The following is a 17,245-nucleotide window of genomic DNA, read 5'->3' as shown; positions in this document are numbered from 1 at the left end:
TTTTTTTTCCCACTTTGTCAGGACAAGCTGTCCTCGTGAAGACCAAAACCTGGTTCTGGTGAAGTAGAACCTCTATGGTTGGGTAAACGTTTTTTTTTTGCATTGTATAGGAAAAATACTGTGTCCTCACAGCAACTCCTAAAGGTCCAATGTGTTAGAATTGGTGACATCTAATGGTGGGACCTACGATGGTGGCCCTCACATACCAAAAACTAGGTTTTACTTTGCTTGTGTCATAAAATTCAATTCAAAACCATGAAACACACGTTTTAATGACCAGCATTGACTGTTCAGATACTTGTTTGTTCAGAAAATGTTGTTACAGTAACTTAAAAATACTGATTCAACATTATCCCATTCCCCTTTTTTTAAAGATCACTGAGGGTAAATATGAAGAGAAGAAATCCACATTAACGAATGAATGCAGAAGTAGGAAATGTCATAAAATTAATATTCTGGCATAGATGTCTGTCATATGCCAGGCCTTGCAAAGAAATTGCGGATTAAAGTGCAGCGGAGAGCGCTGTATGTGTGTTTATAGTGCGTCATAAACGTGGATGTTCGTTCTGGGCTCCACCCCAGGACTTCGCGCAGACAGCAGGTTCCAAATGGGCTTCCATCTGTGGCTCGCTTCACACACACACTCTCTGAAGTTCATTTAGAATAAAATTTAAAAATGTAGGTACGCTCAACTGCAACGTTGAGGTCAGATTAAACTGCAGCGTTTAAGAACATCCACCTCGTTAGCCTGAGACGTGACGAGATATAACCGCAGCCTCTAGAACTCAATTTATATGAGGACATAACCGAAACAGATTTCTGACCAGCGCGTCTGCGGGAAGAAGTATGGCTTTCAGGCGTCTTCCACTTCCAATAATCTCTGTCTTGCCTTCACTCATCAAAACAATGTGCGTTATTGGCTTCAGCAACAGCACATGCAGTTCTTTTGTGTCTCCGCGTGCCACCCCTCCCCACCACGCCACCCTCTTTCCTCCTTCCTCCTCCAAACTTTCCTCATTTCCTTTTCTTTACTCTAGCCTTTCAATTACCCCTCCTTAGGGCCGTGTGCTGTAAATTGTAAAGTCACTGTGGAGAGTCTGTGTCAAGGAGTCCATCCAGCTCTCTACAATGTTGTGACCTTTTGCCATCCCGGCGCCAAAGCTACCTGCAGCCTAATCAACTTGGAACCGGATTAGCTCCAAACCTGATGACTTCCACTGCCAACAGCTCAGACGCAGAGGGAAGAGACAGAGAGAAGAATGAGAGCAGAGGAAAGTCAAAGTGGGTAGAAAACAGAGGAGTCACAGAAAATAAAACCGCTCAGCTTTCCGAGCGCAGACGACAATGGACCGACCCGTAATGGCAAAAATGGCGGCGCGGAAATCAACAAAAGACTCGGAGAATGAGAGAAGAGGGAGAGGAAACTGGAAGGAAAGGATTCTTTAGGCCTCTTGACAAACATGTCAATCATCTTACCCTAACTGACACACACACACACATTCACTGCTAAAGTGGAATCTAATTGTTTTTCAGACCGGTCTAGCTAGACAGTCGACACGGCAACTGTGCCCCCCCCCCCAAACCTTGCCACCGCTGAGAGAAAGGGAGCAACCGGAGGTCTTTTATTAGATATGATGGCACATTTCACAGCTCCCTGACTTACAGAAACCCAATCCCGCGATTAGTCAGCGCTTTGACGTTATCTTAAGTTCCTTGTCAGAATTAATTTAACGTGGGTGGGCTGCTGTGGGGCTGTCTGTCTGTTGCGCTCTGCTCCCCTCTGCTTGCCTACAGGAGGTGAAGAGGAGGGGGGTTTGCAGGCAACAGGGGCAGGAAGATCCTTTTCAAATAAGCTCCAGCTCCAGTCGGTGCCAAACCAGTCGCCTGAGAACAAAATATCTCCTCCATCAAAGGGCCCCATTCTGCGAGACGAAAAGGAGTGAATGGGCCTGAATGAACAGGCTGAAAACAGATCCCGTTCTGGCCCGGCCTGTCGTCCACTTAGTGCCCCCAGCCGCCCCCGGCCGCCCAGCCAATGATACCGGAGAACCGATACAGCTGATATACTTACTTAACTTGACACACGTGTCACGCACAGCTAAACACAAATCTAGCGACATACTGCGAGGACTACAGATCAGTATTTCTGCTCGGTGAAAGGGAACTCTCGACTCGCCGGGTCTATCCGAAAGCCCTTACACACAAAGAATCAAATTTAAAAGTATTGATATTGTACACTGATCAAGATTGGCAGCAAACTAGTGAGAGCCATTTGCCTTGTCAGTGTGAAACTGGAGGCCTGTCTGCAGTCCACAGGCCTGCACTGACACTTCATTATAGGTCTTTTCCTGGTGGCCCCCCGTTCCCGCTCCGCACTCCCTACTCAGCCCTTCTCCATGCCACTGTCCCATCTGATGAAAACTAATGGATTACAGCATTTCAATTTGGGGGAGCCTGCTCCGTTGTCAGCCTATCTTAATCTCATTCAATTAGGGAGTAGGAAAATCTCTGACATTTGAGAGGTGGGAGCAGGCCAGTCACTCTGACCCATAAACTGGCTAAAGTGCTTCATGGGTGTGGGCAGCTCCATGTCCCCCTATCTCTGGGTTTCCCTTTCCTCTCCTCCACTTCCGTAATTTGTCCCAGACACTGATAAGTCAATTAGGAAGCAGGTGAGTGAGCTGGATGTGTGTGTTTGGGTGTGTATGCGTCTGCGGCCCACCAAGGCTGAAGCCAGAAAAAGGTCCTGTGAGGTTTTGTTTGCCTGTGTGTGCTGACGGTAAAAGCGCCGGAGGAAGGTTAGCAAGAAATACTGACCAGTGGTCCCCCACGGCGCAAGGAGGATTGCCTTATTTTTAGCCCTATTCTCCATTATCCGGACGCTTTGTTCTCATAATGGTTATCCCTCTCCCATCTGCAGGAACACAAAATAACCCTTTAATGCTTAGAAAGCAGAAAAATGGCCTGGCCTTTGGTAATAAGCCTTGAATTATCTACCCAAGGGTTTTCGTTTCAAGATGTGGAATCTTCAATTATTATGTGCCCATTTAGAAAGAGGAAGGAAAGAAAGAGAGAGACCGAAGGGGAGGGAGACGGAGAGGTAGACGGAAGAAGGGACGAGTCCCAGACACTAATGGTGCCAGAGTGAGGCTTTGTTCACTTGCTACATTTAGCCTGTCCTTCATCATCTGCCCTCAGCCTCACGAATCATAAAAGACCTGAAATAAAGATTTCTCTATTTTCTTTTTCTCTGCCATCACTGACGGACATGTGTGTTTCTGTTCTCAGTCAGTACATCTTCATGCACGTTCAACTGGACTACTGCCCTTGTCCCAGTATACAAGTGTCACCTCTGCTCCAATAGGAAAAGATATGACCCCCTTTTTGCTTTTCAGCACTTGGCGGGTCTCTGGTTTAGCATGTGGCTAGGTGTTAGCATGTTGAGCACCATTCCAAGTCCTCCTACCACCCGAAACCGTAACAAGAAAACGAGTCCATCTTTAAGAATCTTATTTCACTCCCAAATCCACTTAAGGAGAAATAGAAAGTAACCACATTTTAGTTGAATTGATGCTGACCCTGAAGGATGGATTTTCATTTTAGTGACTCTTATGAGACCTAGTGAGGAGACCTGCACAAGAGTAACCACATTTTTATTCCACTAAGACTCCTCAAAAACAGACTGTGCTTATATGAACATGAGAAACAGCAAAACATCCAAGATTTTATCTGTGAACTACCATACTGCACAGTGGCATGCATGCTTATTTCCCAGATACTCAAGACGCTGCCGATCAAGAGAGTGTTTTTCCTCCGTGCATGCTGCACAAAGTACACTTTATTCCTGCTGAACAAATGTCAATTTTACAAACTGATGTTGTCGCTTTAGTTTATTTTTTATTTACTGCTATTTAGATTCAAGAACATAAATCATACTGCACTAGCACACAGTAACATTTACAGTCTTATCCCTCCATGCTTTCCACATTCTGTGTCTTGCGTGTACGAGGCTGTGGTTCAATTCATACCAAGAAAAGTGTCCACGTCATGTACTGCTGTGGTTTCTCCCCCAGGTGTTTGAGTTTTAATGGCCTTGTGATATTCAGCAATTGATTGTCCAGCTGTGTGTATACCGGCAGACGTCCTTGCAAGATCTCGCTTCAAATCAAGTCTAAATGGTAATCATCTTCTTAATTGTTGACGTCTTCCATCAGAAAGCATGGCACCATGTGGACTGGAAAGTGTTTGTGTTAAGGTGTTAAGGCGCAGTGTGTCCAAATAAGGTCTGCGCATATCTAGTGACAGAATGAAGCAACAGAAGAACAGGCTAAATAATAATATACAGTTAATGGAAATACCTAAATAGAACATATACATAGCAAAGCACTTAATATTGTTTTTATTTATATAAGACCAAGGGATTCCACAGCCTGGTTTTAAAGGACTTTCCAGGACCAATTCCCTCCAATTCAAGGACCTAATGTGCTGACACACTTTTATTGAGTTGCAGCACGCTCTGCATCTGGACAAGTGATGGTCCTCGGGATCTTGGGCGTCGTAACAAACAAGGGAGACGTTTACCTAAATATCAACTCAACTTTTTTCATGCACACAATTCAAGCACTTTCAATGACCCATGTCTTGTCAAACTTTCAAGCATTTCAAGGACCTGTGGGAACCCTGATGACTTCAGTCTAAATCAGCAGCAGGAGGCACAGAGGAACCTTTTTCTCCTGTCTTGTCCACTCCTTTTCAGTATAACAGTGAAATCCCGTTGTCATACGTATCTTGTCTAGTCATTTTGTTGTTTGATAGTCTTCTATAGATGCATAAAGCTTAAAATGAGGGGGATAAAATACTGAAGATGAGACTCAATTAAGCCTAGTTGCCTACAGCCAACTACAGAAGATGACTATGACCTGGTACAAAACACAACACCCCCCCCCCCGTCGCAATTTTCTGATGTTTTTAATGGTTTCAGATGACATATGAACAAATTGTGATTCATTTTGTCATCCACTCTTCAAAGTAGTCCGCAGTGTGTACTCAAGAAATAAACAAATCAAACGTACGTGACTGGTAATTTGGACATTCTTCACTCCGGATACTGACATGGTTGAACTTTATGGTGAGACAGTAAATATAGAGTGGCAGACAGACAGAGAGAGAGAGAGTGAGAGTGTAAATCAGTGCTGCACGCACAATCGATGGTCCAACAGAAAGATGGATACGGTGTTTCGGCATTTAATCATGCTTTCATGTTTCTACCTCTTGCCACAGTTGTAAACAATATTAGTGCTTATTTCCCATCATTGTGAGCCATTTTCTGCTTAAACCTTTGAACAATCTGCCTGAGAAGTAGTGCGATCCATCAAATGTTGTTTTGTCAAAGCTACAGATTTAGAATTATATAGAATATCTGTGTGCTCGGGTTCTTAAACTGACCTTTGCATTATCTCTCTCTCCCTCCTCGCTGTCATTCACCTGACAGTCAGATGGAAGTATGGGGTTTCCCATAGGCGGTATCTCTGTCGACTGTGGCAGCATTTAATGCCACTTGGGTCTTGAAATTAGAGGTTGAACAATATGGGTTTTTTACAAATGGGTGCAGCTAATGGCGCCAATTTATTTTTTTTATTTTATAACAGCTTAATTCAACACTAACGGTCTTGTCTCTCCAATCTGCATTTTGTGTCCACACTGCAGTGGAACATAATAAACGAAATATTAAATACATCGTATAGAAACTCAGCGTGGATCAGGTTTCTGTGAAGAAAAATGTGTAAGCTTACGTGGATAATAATCATCCAGTGCTTGATTACATTTGTGTCTCTTAAATTCAAAAAATGGCATAAAAACACTGACCTGAACTAATCGAATTTAGTTTTTTTAGTTTGTTTGTTTGTGTAAGAGCAGAATTACATATTGCATCTCTCTGACTGACCTGTTGGCATTTAGATTGAGTTTCTCCTCCGTGTCTTTTAGGAACTGTTCAAAGTCCAGGTCACTGGAAACACCTGGAAGCAGCAGCTCCACAAAGGCATGATCATCTGGAAAGTCAGCCGGCCACTCCATGCTGATCTACAGGGAAAGGAACCAGGGAGAGAATGAGAGATATCGAAGCCTTACAGCAAAGAACAACACTATAGATGTACATATATTTAAACTAATGTAAAGACTAGTGTCAGGAATTTAATCACCAGTGTCAGTGTAGCCTGATACCAATTGGGAGAGCTGTGTTATTATTGTTGTGTGTCAAGACACCAGCCACTCACTCACAGTCAGGTGGTCTATAGTAATTTGAAATTTCCTCCAAACAGGAGTTCTATACACGCAGGCACAAATCAATTGCACCTGGAGGACCGGAAACAAAACGAAGCTTATCATCAACAGAAACAGCTTCTTCCAGTTCCCCTCCGTCTTCCCTCGGAGCATAATTTGCTGTCGGAGGAGACCCCTCTGATCAAAATTCATTGCCTGAGCCTCTAACCACTTCCACCTACTGACACTATCGTGAGTTAACACGGAAGGAGGGGGTGAAAAAAAAAAATAGACCAAATAAATAAAGAATGAGGCGAGATGCTCTTCAGTCGAGGCTTTAAATAAACAACTCATCTCTCTGCGTCTCTTAAAACTGGGGGGGACACGCCGCCCCCCCCCCCCCAACCCAAACACCAACCCGACCGTCTACCCCATGGTGCTTAACGCTCATGCTAACAGCCAATCCCATGCCGGTGCCGTCTTGCTGGCTCTCATATCAACACTGTCATCAACACGAGTCAAGTGGAAGGTAATGGAGAGTGTCGATGTCAATTTGGCTTTCTCACACTCCGCCTCTCGCCCCTTGCTCGTCATCGGCTCTGATTTTAATAATCCCTGTCAAACTCCAAACAGCTCCCCGCACTCCGCTCTGCTTCCTCGCTGCTGCATGCCGTCTATGCCACTCTCCCTGACAGGGCAGACAGGGAACTCAACATTCATTTAGCGTGCACAAAGGGAGGCCTGTCCAGCTGGACAAATATTATTTTCCTCCGCTGACAGCCCCACCAGTTAAGCTTGTCCTTTATTGTTTTTTCTCCCCCCCCGCTCTTCTTCTCTCATACTGTTTCCCCCTCATCATCACGCTCCCTCTGCGACACAGTCTGAGACGGGCGTCTGTACACAGCCATTACTGAAAGAGAAGAAGATTTCCAATCCGTGGATTATGGAACTCAACATTGTAATTATACGGGGCTGAGCCAGTGCGTGTGTGTGTGTGTGTGTGTGTGTGAGTGTCTTTATTAGGCTCAGAGGACAAAGTGTGGTTCAAAGCCGTCATTGTGAGGACAATTTGACATTTTTAGCAGGTCCTCACAACTTCCAAGGGCATTCTGAGGGTTAACACTTTTGTTCGGGTTATGACAAGTGGCAACTGGTGGTGGTGTCACGCATTAGAATCTGGAATCTAAAGTTTTGCTGAGGGAAATTCACAGACTTCTCCTGCAACCAGGCACTTAGTCGACAATACCAGCTGTCAATCGTGCCGATTTGTGCCGTGCTTAATCGTCTATTTTCCTCTAAATTGGAACATCATTTATAAAATTAACATCATGTTCTATTGAAGGAGAACTGAAACTCTCCAGAATAACGTTTACAGATGTTATAAATCAAGGGAAAGAATAGAAGCCCAGTCAAACTGACTTATTTTAGCAACAAGTGGCTTCACCCCAGCACTCTTGCCTTTGTAGCGACCCGGTCGGAACTATGGCCTCACTGCATGGAGTTTGCATGTTCTGCCCGTGTGTGCATGGGTTTTCTCCCACAGTCGAAAAACAATAATGGGGATTAGGTAAACTTGGACTGTAGGTGTGAGAGTGAATGGTTGTTTGTCTCTACATGTGTCCCTGTGATGGACTGGTGATCTGTCCAGGGTGTGACCCCGCCTATCACCCTATGTCGGCTGAGATTGGCACAGCGGCCCCTGCCACCCTCATGTGGAGGATGAAGACAGAAGGATGGATGGACTACTCAATATATTGTTAATTCCTGGTTGGCATCATTAGGCAAACCAGAAGACTACATACATCCTGTCGGTTTTAGGTTTTAATTAGGTGTAGGGCAGACATGTCCAAAGTCCGGCCCCTGTGAGACTTTGTACGCAGCCTTGGTTTTATAATGTATTATTTATGGCCTAAAAAAAAATCAGCATTTGTCATATGTTGCCTCAATTAGCTCAGCTGGTAAAGAGTTGCACTCTGGAACTAGAGCCCTGGGTTTGAAACCCACCTGGTTTTTTTTCTCACTCCTGCGTGGCCTAGATGTGGTTACATTTCCATTTAAAACTGATAATTGTGACAATGAAAATTACATTTTAATAAAACAGTGCTTTTGTATGTAAAAGTTACTGTTACTGAAGTGACCACTGGTCCCCGGACATCTTCACATTATCAAATCTGGCCCTCGTTAAAAAAACATGGGCATGTAAATGAGATGGTGATGGTTACAGTCAGGGGTGAAGGGATTCATTTTGCAATGTCCTCATAACAAGGTGTCGAACAATATGTTTTTTTTCTATGCGCTGATCTTTAGGAAACAGGGCAGTCAGTGGCCGATATATGATGCCGATATTTTGATAATTGCGTAACATATTGTGAAGATTGTCTTCTTGGGAACATTTATCAAGTTTCTGAGAACAAAAATATGTAATGTAGTGAAAAAAAAAAAAAAAAAAAAGAGACATTAATTGGTCTACTTACTTATAACTATATAGAGAAAAGTGTGTGTATGTATGTACTGTATACATCTCAGACAGAGGGTCTGAGTGTGTGTACAGTAGACGTCTGCTGTAGGCGTCTACTGTACCTCCTGCTTTGCCAACATATCATCTGTTATCTAAAGCGTGAGTGTGTACATTTGCGCGCGTGTGTGTGTGTGCGTGTGTGTGTCGGGTTCTCCTGGCAGCTCACAGGGCCTCATTAGTAGTGTACTTTAAATCAACCAGTCTCCATTGTCTTGTCATTAGCTCTTTACAAAGCAGATGTTGGAGAAGCCCTTGTGCGTTTCACAGTGTTGCAACAGGGACAACTGGGCCAGGCGCTTCCTGCCTGAGACACCGGCTCTATACAGCTATTAGAACACGGGAAGAAACACACACACACACACACACACACACACACACACATACACACATCACTGTCCCCTCTCTCTCTCTCTCTCTTGCTGCTGCCTGTCTACCCAAGCTTCGCTAACACATAGGCCTATTTACAGTAATGAGTTTGTCCTGAAATATTTAGCAGCACGTCCCCCAGGCCGCCGCTTTAAAGCCACTTAGAGCATGTCAAGTTAAAGTCAACATTATTTTAAAAGGGGTACCTAACAGTCTGCAGGAACGGAAACATAATAAATTAAATAGGTGCATATTCTGAAATCACAGCACTGCTGAGAACTATCTCATGTACACCCGGGGGGGGAGGGAGGACACATGGCAACCACGTGGCTCTGTTGCTCTGGAACGCTGATTTTCCTCTGTACGGTGGAGGCCGGGGCAAAATAATACCTTGGTATTTACATTCTATCTGTTTATGATCTGTACGGCATACTCAAAATGCACTTGTTGCCTTTCATTTGAGATGATATGTGGTGTAATTCTATGGCTTTTATTGTTCAATAAAGGAAATTTCCTTGTGGAAGAAACAATGAAGTTGCCTATTAAGGTGGTCACAAATAGTCGTAGGCGTAAAACTGAAGAGAAGAAGTCATTGACTGACTTTCCTTATATAGTTTTCTGTCTATACGATGTATTTTCATTACTATTTATTATATACGATATATCATAATATTTGAATAAGCAGGAGTACGATACGGTGCCAGATACATGGTCCACGATATTAATAATATCACGATACAACGATTGTATGTGATAATCAATATATTGCAAGACAATCATATAGCGATATCTGTCTGAAAACCAAACGTCCATGAAAGGTTAAAAGTGCAGGATTTCTCTATTTATTCACAACATAGAGAACAAAGTGCATAAAGTATGTGTATTGAACATGGATGGGGCATTAAATAATGCATAAAATCAATTAGGGGTCCACATATGGCCCATGGGCCGCAAGTTTGAGACCTCTCCTTTAAGAAAAGATGCCACATCACAATATGTAAATATCCAAAAGCAAGACAATATCTTGTCTAACATCACTATATTGATATATAATATTGATATAATGCCCCCTTCTATTTACAGTCAGGTTTGTCTGCTGAGTTGTGAGCTTTAGTCTCATCAGACTTTATACACTGATATTGCTGTTAAATGTACGTTATTAAAATGTATTGATCACCTTTCCTCTTTACTACAGGGAAATATGTGGACATAATATCTTGTTGAAATACTATGTGGCGTGAGATTCTTTGAACATTGCAGTGCAACAGCCAACAAATGCCTGTATGATCAGCTTACGCAGAGGGAATGAATAATACATGATCTAATCCCGATATTACTTGCTGTGGCTGTTTTGGGGAATAATCATCATCATTCAACAGTATTAAAGTACCACGCGCAAGGAGTAAACCACAGCCACTGAAAAACAAGACTATGTTGACACGATAGGAGCAGATTGTCTTGTGTAACTAAAGCTTAATGCTTGTTGCATCACAGCTGTCATGATTTCAGCAAAGGTTACGTGGCTGTTTTTGATAACTGCGAGGAAAAGGAGTACAAAACAAACACATCCGCATATCCTATATTGCAAACATGTATAATTCTCAATAAATCTGCATGCAAACACTGACTTTATTTTCAATTAACTAAGAAAATAAATCTTTCTCCCTTCTTTGTTATTATGACTAATATATGACTGATTGAGTGTTGCACATTCAATTATTGAGTAATCATTTCACTGTTTGAAATTAGAGTTAATCTCCTTTACATTTTCATTTGGTTGCATTTTATTTTAAAACTTTGTCACATGAGAGCAACATATCTTAAAGAGAGTGAAGCTGTTGACTATAGTCCTGTTTTTTCAGGTGTTTTGCCATGTGACCAGGGAAATTAGGGTATTTTTGATTAAATATGGTAAATAACTCACAAAATAGACATTAAATAACAGTTTAGGATAAATGACAATAACATGGAGTGGAACATGGTAGCAAATAGTGATATTTCAGATAGATAATCGTCAGACAATCTTATAAGATCATTACAAATCAACATTTATCTAATAAACTTGGGAAGGTCATATAAAATTACTAAAACTTTAACAAACACATAACCTGCACTATTTTGTAAAGAGGGGTGTTTTTGTATCTTACCTTTGACAAGCTCCTTTTATTTATTCCTCACAATGAATCCATCACATTTAGTTTGGGCATTAGCAGTGGTGTATATTGCTAATGACATTCGTCTATGACGCATATTTAACCTACAACAAAGCTGCAAACCAGGGCAACTTAACAACACCACATACAGTGTTTATCCATTCCCCACCACAGTAAAAAAAACAGCAAATGTCTGCCTCTGTCACTAACCGTCCACCGAACAACGCCGTGTATGTACCGTGTGTTTAAAAACGCGTTTTCATGAGCAGCGTTCCAATCAAAGTCAAGTGAATGTAAATCGATCAATCGGATACTCCCGTTAATCACAGCGCGCGGTGGTGATTGTTCCGGTTTTAGAAAGCGTCCGTGACAACAACCCGGACGTGGTAGATGAACACTTCCGGTATAACAAACGTCAAAATTATCTTGTGAAAAACGTTCCTTTTAATTTCCCTATACCTAACAACCAAGTTACGTTAAAACGACGACTAAAAAGTCGCTGTGAATGTTAACAAAACCTTAAATTTATTTATTTTTTTAAAACATTTTTTTGAATAAACACAAGACCTCGTCTTTGTCAGTTCTTGTTTTTTTGCTTGCGTGTTTGTTTATTGTTTGACTCATTTTAATAATGTGGTTTCATGTAAATATAACGAAGAATGTACTAATTTTCATAATGTAAACAAAGAGGGGGAACGTAAAACTTCCGCTAAACAGGAACGTCCAACTGAATAAAACAAACGGGGGTGGGTCGTGTCATTATTCCGCGTCGATTTATGACTCCTGGAACATGAAGCATTTAATATAACACGAATTCTCCATAATATTTTACACGTCTTGTGATACGTGGCCATTTTAGTGTTGCTAATGCGTACACAAGCTATAAAAAATATCAGGAGCACCCCCCCCTTCGCTCTACAGTTGGTTGTGCCGGAGTGACGACGCTGTCAACCAAGGAACAAGAGGCGCCAGGATCGAACACGAATTCTACGCATGGTAAAGACAAATGAGCGGATTACGTGTTTCCACGGAGTAAAACATTATATTTTCGGAGCAGCAGATAAGTAGTGATTCCAAACACTGCTCAGGGTTCAGCATGTTGATGTGTCAGCGTCAGATATGGCGCAACTGTGCATAACTGGTGGGAGACTTATTGATTTATTACCGGTCGCATCAATAAGACAGTTACCTGATCAACGAGCTGTGTTTTGATCTGCAAATGGCCGATTATCGACACTAGAAAGATGTAAGATTATTATAAGATTCCCGTGACAGGAAGTAAATCCAGCTCGTATACTTTGCATGCAGGCAGTGTTGTGATCGAGCCCGAGTCGATTCCTGAGTCCCCAGTGATCAGACCGAAAAAACACAGCTTTTCGTGTCATTTCAAAAATAATTCACTAAATGTGTGACACAACAGCCAAAAAATGGACAACAAACTTTATGTGCACCTATGTAACAACTAAAATCCCAATATAGATATGGAACGGTATTAATGTAGCTATTCATATTTATATGCCAAATGTTTTTGTACAAATCTAAACAAAACAAAACCATCTAAAATAGTTATCAATTCAAAAGTCGGTGCTTAGGTCAAGTTTTAGGACAGCCTGTGGCCAAGAGGAAAGGACTTATCCCTGTAACTGGTTCAAATCACAGGTGAAGGTGTAATTGAGCCTTCACCTGCTCAATTACAACTGTCTTTTTCCTCATTTCTTTAGTTTCATCTTCTGAATGGAGACCTGCACTCACATTTTCCAGATCTCTGGAATCAAGACCCATGAAGAGAAGAGGGTTTTGATCCAGGGAGTCCAGCAGCTGGGAGGGAAATACATAGGTGGCTCGGTGAGTCAGGATCCCTCCAAAACATCTCAGCGTCTTAAAATAAGCTTCCTTTATTATATTTCTAATAATAATTATTAGTTATGAGATCACCTTCAATCCAGCTGTGATGGCTCAAATGTGGTCAGTCCTTTGTTATATTATAAAAGATAGAAGTCATTCAAGGTGTATTTAAATGCAACAAATGTACTTTAAACATGTTGATGTAGCTTCAATAATCATATTGGTGGGATCTTGGCATGTTTGATAATATCCAATAATGCATTTTAAAGCAAAAAATATCGCCTGATACTGATATCGTCCCTCCATTCAACATGACTTTGATATTAGTTGTACTTTGCTGTCTTGTCATGATGTCTGTGTAACATATGACCCAGATCTGACTGTGTTTACTCTATAGTGTTGTTGATTAACTATCTGACAAATAGATGCAATGATTGTCTTCCAGGTCTATCAGGAAGCCAGCACCCATCTCATAATCCCTCAGGTTTTGTCCAGTGAAAAGTTTTTTGCGGCCTGTGCAGCAGGTCCGTTATGATGTTCATAAATAGTTTATATTCATTCAGTTCAGCACTTCACTGAACTCTAATGTAATCCTGTCTCCTGCAGGAAAGTGGGTTGTGACTCCAGACTACGTGTTGGAGAGTGTTAAAAATGGTTCCTGGCTTGTGGAGAGACTCTATGAGGTGGCCATTTCTACAGGTGCTCCAACTGTGTTCTACCCTGCCAGACAGTGGAGGGAGAAGGTGGCCAGTGGGAGGCTAACTGGGGCCTTTCAAGGGTGGAAGGTTCTCCTCATGGTCCAAGAGCCCTCCCGCAGAGCCATGTTCAAACGGTACAAAGACAAAAAAAAAAACACTCTTTCTAAAATACAAAGAATGAAAATTTGAAAATATAACATTTGGATGTTATTCTTTAATCTTCTGCAGGCTGCTAACAGCTGGAAAGGCCGAAATCTACAACATCCCTCCTCCCGGTGACGTCTCCATCACTCATGTCATCGCTAAACCCATCACAGAGAACTCAACATTCTACAATGCACCTTGTTATCCTGTGACCCACATTGTCCAGCACCTTTTTGGAGTAAGTCAGACCAATTTTTGATTATGAGGATTAGTTGGTTTTTTTTCTTACACATTTGGGTTCTTTGCAAAGCAGCCGTTTTGACATGTTTTAGCAGGAAAAGCAGAGATGCTACTTAGTTTTTTTAGTTCGTATTTTTAAGACAACAGTCATTTTTCCTTTACCCTGTAAACCAAACCAAAAAACTTAAAGCTACAATTCAATCTGTAGCCATAATGGAATTTCACAACATAGGAGCACATGTTACTGATCTCGTTAATGATGGCTGTGTTCCGTTTATGTGAGCCAGGACGGTGCAACGCTGATGAAGCTAAATGGAACTAAGCCATCGTTAATGTGATGATTTACACCTGGGATTTTACTTCATGTAGCGGTCAAACATTTTGACAGCGCACAATAGGATTTTCTTTAGTTTATTTTTTCTTTATTATCATTTATTTAAGTTGTTTTTGTTTAGTTTGGCTTGGAATTTTAGTTTGAACATCTAAACTACAACATCTTTCTTTTCCGTGGCAGAGCAACTGCACAGACATGAATTTCAACATAACAGATGATCATCCAGCAGAAGTGACGAAGGCCGACGTCGTCGATATTGACTTCTCTAAGTTGGAGATGGAGCTCAAGGACTATGTCGTTAAACAGCAGGTGAGTACTGTGTGTGTGTGTGTGCGTTTGGTCTTGTTTTGCGTCTACACAACAACAAAAAGCACTGAGGTGATTGCGTGCATTATGTGTTATTTTTGACGTTATTATTAACAGTGTATTTTCCCACAGGGCCGCTCGAGACTGAGCTTCCTGGAATTTCTGGGTTACCATGACCCTCACTGTCCACAGTCACAGGTAGACATGCGTACACGCCACGCTCTCCTCATCACTGCCATACATCTCTAAAATAACTATGTATTTCATCAAGGAGATCGGGTCATTCAATTTTCTTTGTGTCATACATTTCAATGGAAAGTGACGTGCAGAGCAAGTGAGCGTCATACGCAGGTCACCGATTTAACCACCGCTGTCAGGTGATCGGAGAGTTTTGATTGGCAGCCCTATTAACAATACTCCTCACTGTCCTGTCTATACCTTACCCAAGTGGATCTCCATCAGGCTGCTATTATAAGTGCTCATGTATTTCCATTCTGTATTTCGCGAGTCCATATGCTATTTGCCAATAAGTGACAGTCAGAAATGACCCCCCGAGAACTTGCGATGCCCATTCACTTCCTCTTTCCATTACCCTTCTGCCCTCACCTTTTCTCTCCCTTTTCTGCCTCCCGTCTCTTTGAGTGCCATGTTTTTCTCCTCCTTCCGATAAACCTCTTGCGTTTCATCATAGTTCTATTATTCTCCCCCCCCTCCCCCAGGCGACGGAAACAGACTTCAGCGATGTCGGCACGATGATAGAATGCGGTCTCTTCACTGAAGCCTTGGACTCGGTCAGGAGTGCCATGTTCCCCGGGCTGCTGCCACCGGTGCCGCATCTCACCTCCCTCTTAGAGTATGCACAGCAGGTAGGAGCAGAATTAGGAAACTGCAGAAAATGACACCTGGTGCTAAAATCCTAAACCCAGTTTAGTTTACAAAAATATAGAGCAAAGAAATGAATTATTATGTGCTTCCACCATATATTGTAATTACATTTCCATTCTCGGACTTCTTTGTAATTTGATATCAGCCCGTTTTTGTCGTGTGTGCGTTATTTTGGCAGGAAAATGCCACGCCTTTCTTCCAACGAAATTTCCTGCAGGTCATGTATAACCTGCTCCTCACCAACCCTCCCTGGATGGCTCCCAGCAGAATGAAAAAATATTTCTCCCAGGTGTTGCAGTGTCCTCGGTGTAAGATGGGCCTGTGGCCGTTCCTGCAGACGGCCGTCAGGTAATCCCGATGTCACAGATTATTCAAACAAATATCCTCATGCAGCGTATTTACCGCTTGTCTCTATTTGTGTGTTCTCAGTTACTGTCTGTCCAGCGAGGTCACATGTCACCCACTCCCTGCACCTGCGTCGCCAACGCTGAGACGTTTCCATCATGACCTCGTGGCATTTGTCCTGAAGCTCTTCCAGGGGGAGCTGCACTCTATCACTGCAGGGTACCGACTTAGAAATGATAGTACACCTAAATACAGATGCATATTCCTTAATAAATCATATTCGACTTACTTAGATGACCTGTCTTTCCCTCTATCCACCCCTGCCTTTCTGTCGCTCAGTGATTTTGTGCAGCCTCAGGGAACCGCGGTTTCTCAGGCCTCAGCGTCAGGGTCTTTGCTCTATGGAGCCTTTTGGACTGTGTGGGAGCGTTCCACGCTGCTTTCTCAAGCTGTGAAACAACTCACCCAGCTTTTGGTACATGCTGCCAGTGAGGTAATGTGGAACTTGTACATTGTTAGTCTCACTAGATGTTTTTATTTTTTTTTCTTCTCTCTCTTGTATTTACTGCTCTGGAGCCATAGCCGGGAGCAAGGGTATTGTTTTCACCCGTGTCTGTGTGTGTGTGTCTGTGTGTGTGTGTGTGTGTGTGTGTGTGTGTGCACAAAATAACTCGACAAGGCTACACAGGTCTGCCTGCCTGCTGAGAACTGTGTGCTTGTTGCTTGAACATGCACAGTGACAGTGGTAGGGACAGAGTTTCTGACTGCTTAGCGAGGACAGTAAAACCTTTTATGAATGTTTTAACTGGACGTGGCCAGAGTTTCTGCCACTGCCGCAAATGACCAGTCTTACAGTGTATTTGCACGCGAGAGACGGTGAGTGAACGTGACAGCAAAGAGTGTGCGGCTCTCCAACGAAGCAGTAAAGACTAAACACTAAAGACTACCAAGATGACCAACTCGAGTGACAAACAGGTCCACGAGTTTCATGCATTTTTCAATGACGTCTGCAGACCACTGGCATCTCCTCGTAAAGCAAGTCATTGTCAATGCAGTGGGTGGGAGTGCAACTTTCTCTCTGACACATGCCACCGGAGGCAGAGTCATGATCTGATGTCATTCTATGTGTCCCGGGAATGTCAGCGTGGGA

At 42.6% G+C, this 17,245-nt stretch overlaps 2 protein-coding genes across 6 annotated transcripts in view; one reads left to right on the top strand and one right to left on the bottom strand.

Annotated features, from left to right (window-relative positions):
- kiaa0825 (KIAA0825 ortholog) overlaps positions 1 to 11,643 on the bottom strand; it is a 141,882-nt gene extending 130,239 nt beyond the window's left edge. For both annotated transcript variants that reach the window (XM_058637336.1, XM_058637337.1), the window contains exons 1-2: positions 11,293 to 11,643; positions 5,945 to 6,081 (exon numbers count right to left, since the gene is read on the bottom strand). In XM_058637336.1, the coding sequence (XP_058493319.1) occupies positions 5,945 to 6,075 (131 nt within the window). In that variant the 5' untranslated portion in view covers positions 6,076 to 6,081; positions 11,293 to 11,643. The remainder of the gene's footprint in view (positions 1 to 5,944; positions 6,082 to 11,292) is intronic.
- Positions 11,644 to 12,182: 539 nt separating this feature from the next.
- Positions 12,183 to 17,245, top strand: part of slf1 (SMC5-SMC6 complex localization factor 1) — a 32,242-nt gene continuing 27,179 nt past the window's right edge. For 2 of the 4 annotated variants that reach the window (XM_058637312.1, XM_058637315.1), the window contains exons 1-11: positions 12,304 to 12,544; positions 13,020 to 13,143; positions 13,589 to 13,667; positions 13,750 to 13,975; positions 14,070 to 14,223; positions 14,740 to 14,868; positions 14,998 to 15,063; positions 15,585 to 15,731; positions 15,929 to 16,098; positions 16,180 to 16,314; positions 16,435 to 16,588. In XM_058637312.1, the coding sequence (XP_058493295.1) occupies positions 13,033 to 13,143; positions 13,589 to 13,667; positions 13,750 to 13,975; positions 14,070 to 14,223; positions 14,740 to 14,868; positions 14,998 to 15,063; positions 15,585 to 15,731; positions 15,929 to 16,098; positions 16,180 to 16,314; positions 16,435 to 16,588 (1,371 nt within the window). In that variant the 5' untranslated portion in view covers positions 12,304 to 12,544; positions 13,020 to 13,032. Of the gene's footprint in view, positions 12,545 to 13,019; positions 13,144 to 13,588; positions 13,668 to 13,749; positions 13,976 to 14,069; positions 14,224 to 14,739; positions 14,869 to 14,997; positions 15,064 to 15,584; positions 15,732 to 15,928; positions 16,099 to 16,179; positions 16,315 to 16,434; positions 16,589 to 17,245 lie in introns of all 4 variants that reach the window. The other 2 variants (XM_058637313.1, XM_058637314.1) reach the window with 2 other exon arrangements.

The sequence above is a fragment of the Solea solea genome, chromosome 8 (assembly GCF_958295425.1).
Source record: "Solea solea chromosome 8, fSolSol10.1, whole genome shotgun sequence".
Classification (NCBI taxonomy): Eukaryota; Metazoa; Chordata; class Actinopteri; order Pleuronectiformes; family Soleidae; genus Solea; species Solea solea.
This window is presented reverse-complemented; position numbering and strand designations above follow the sequence as displayed.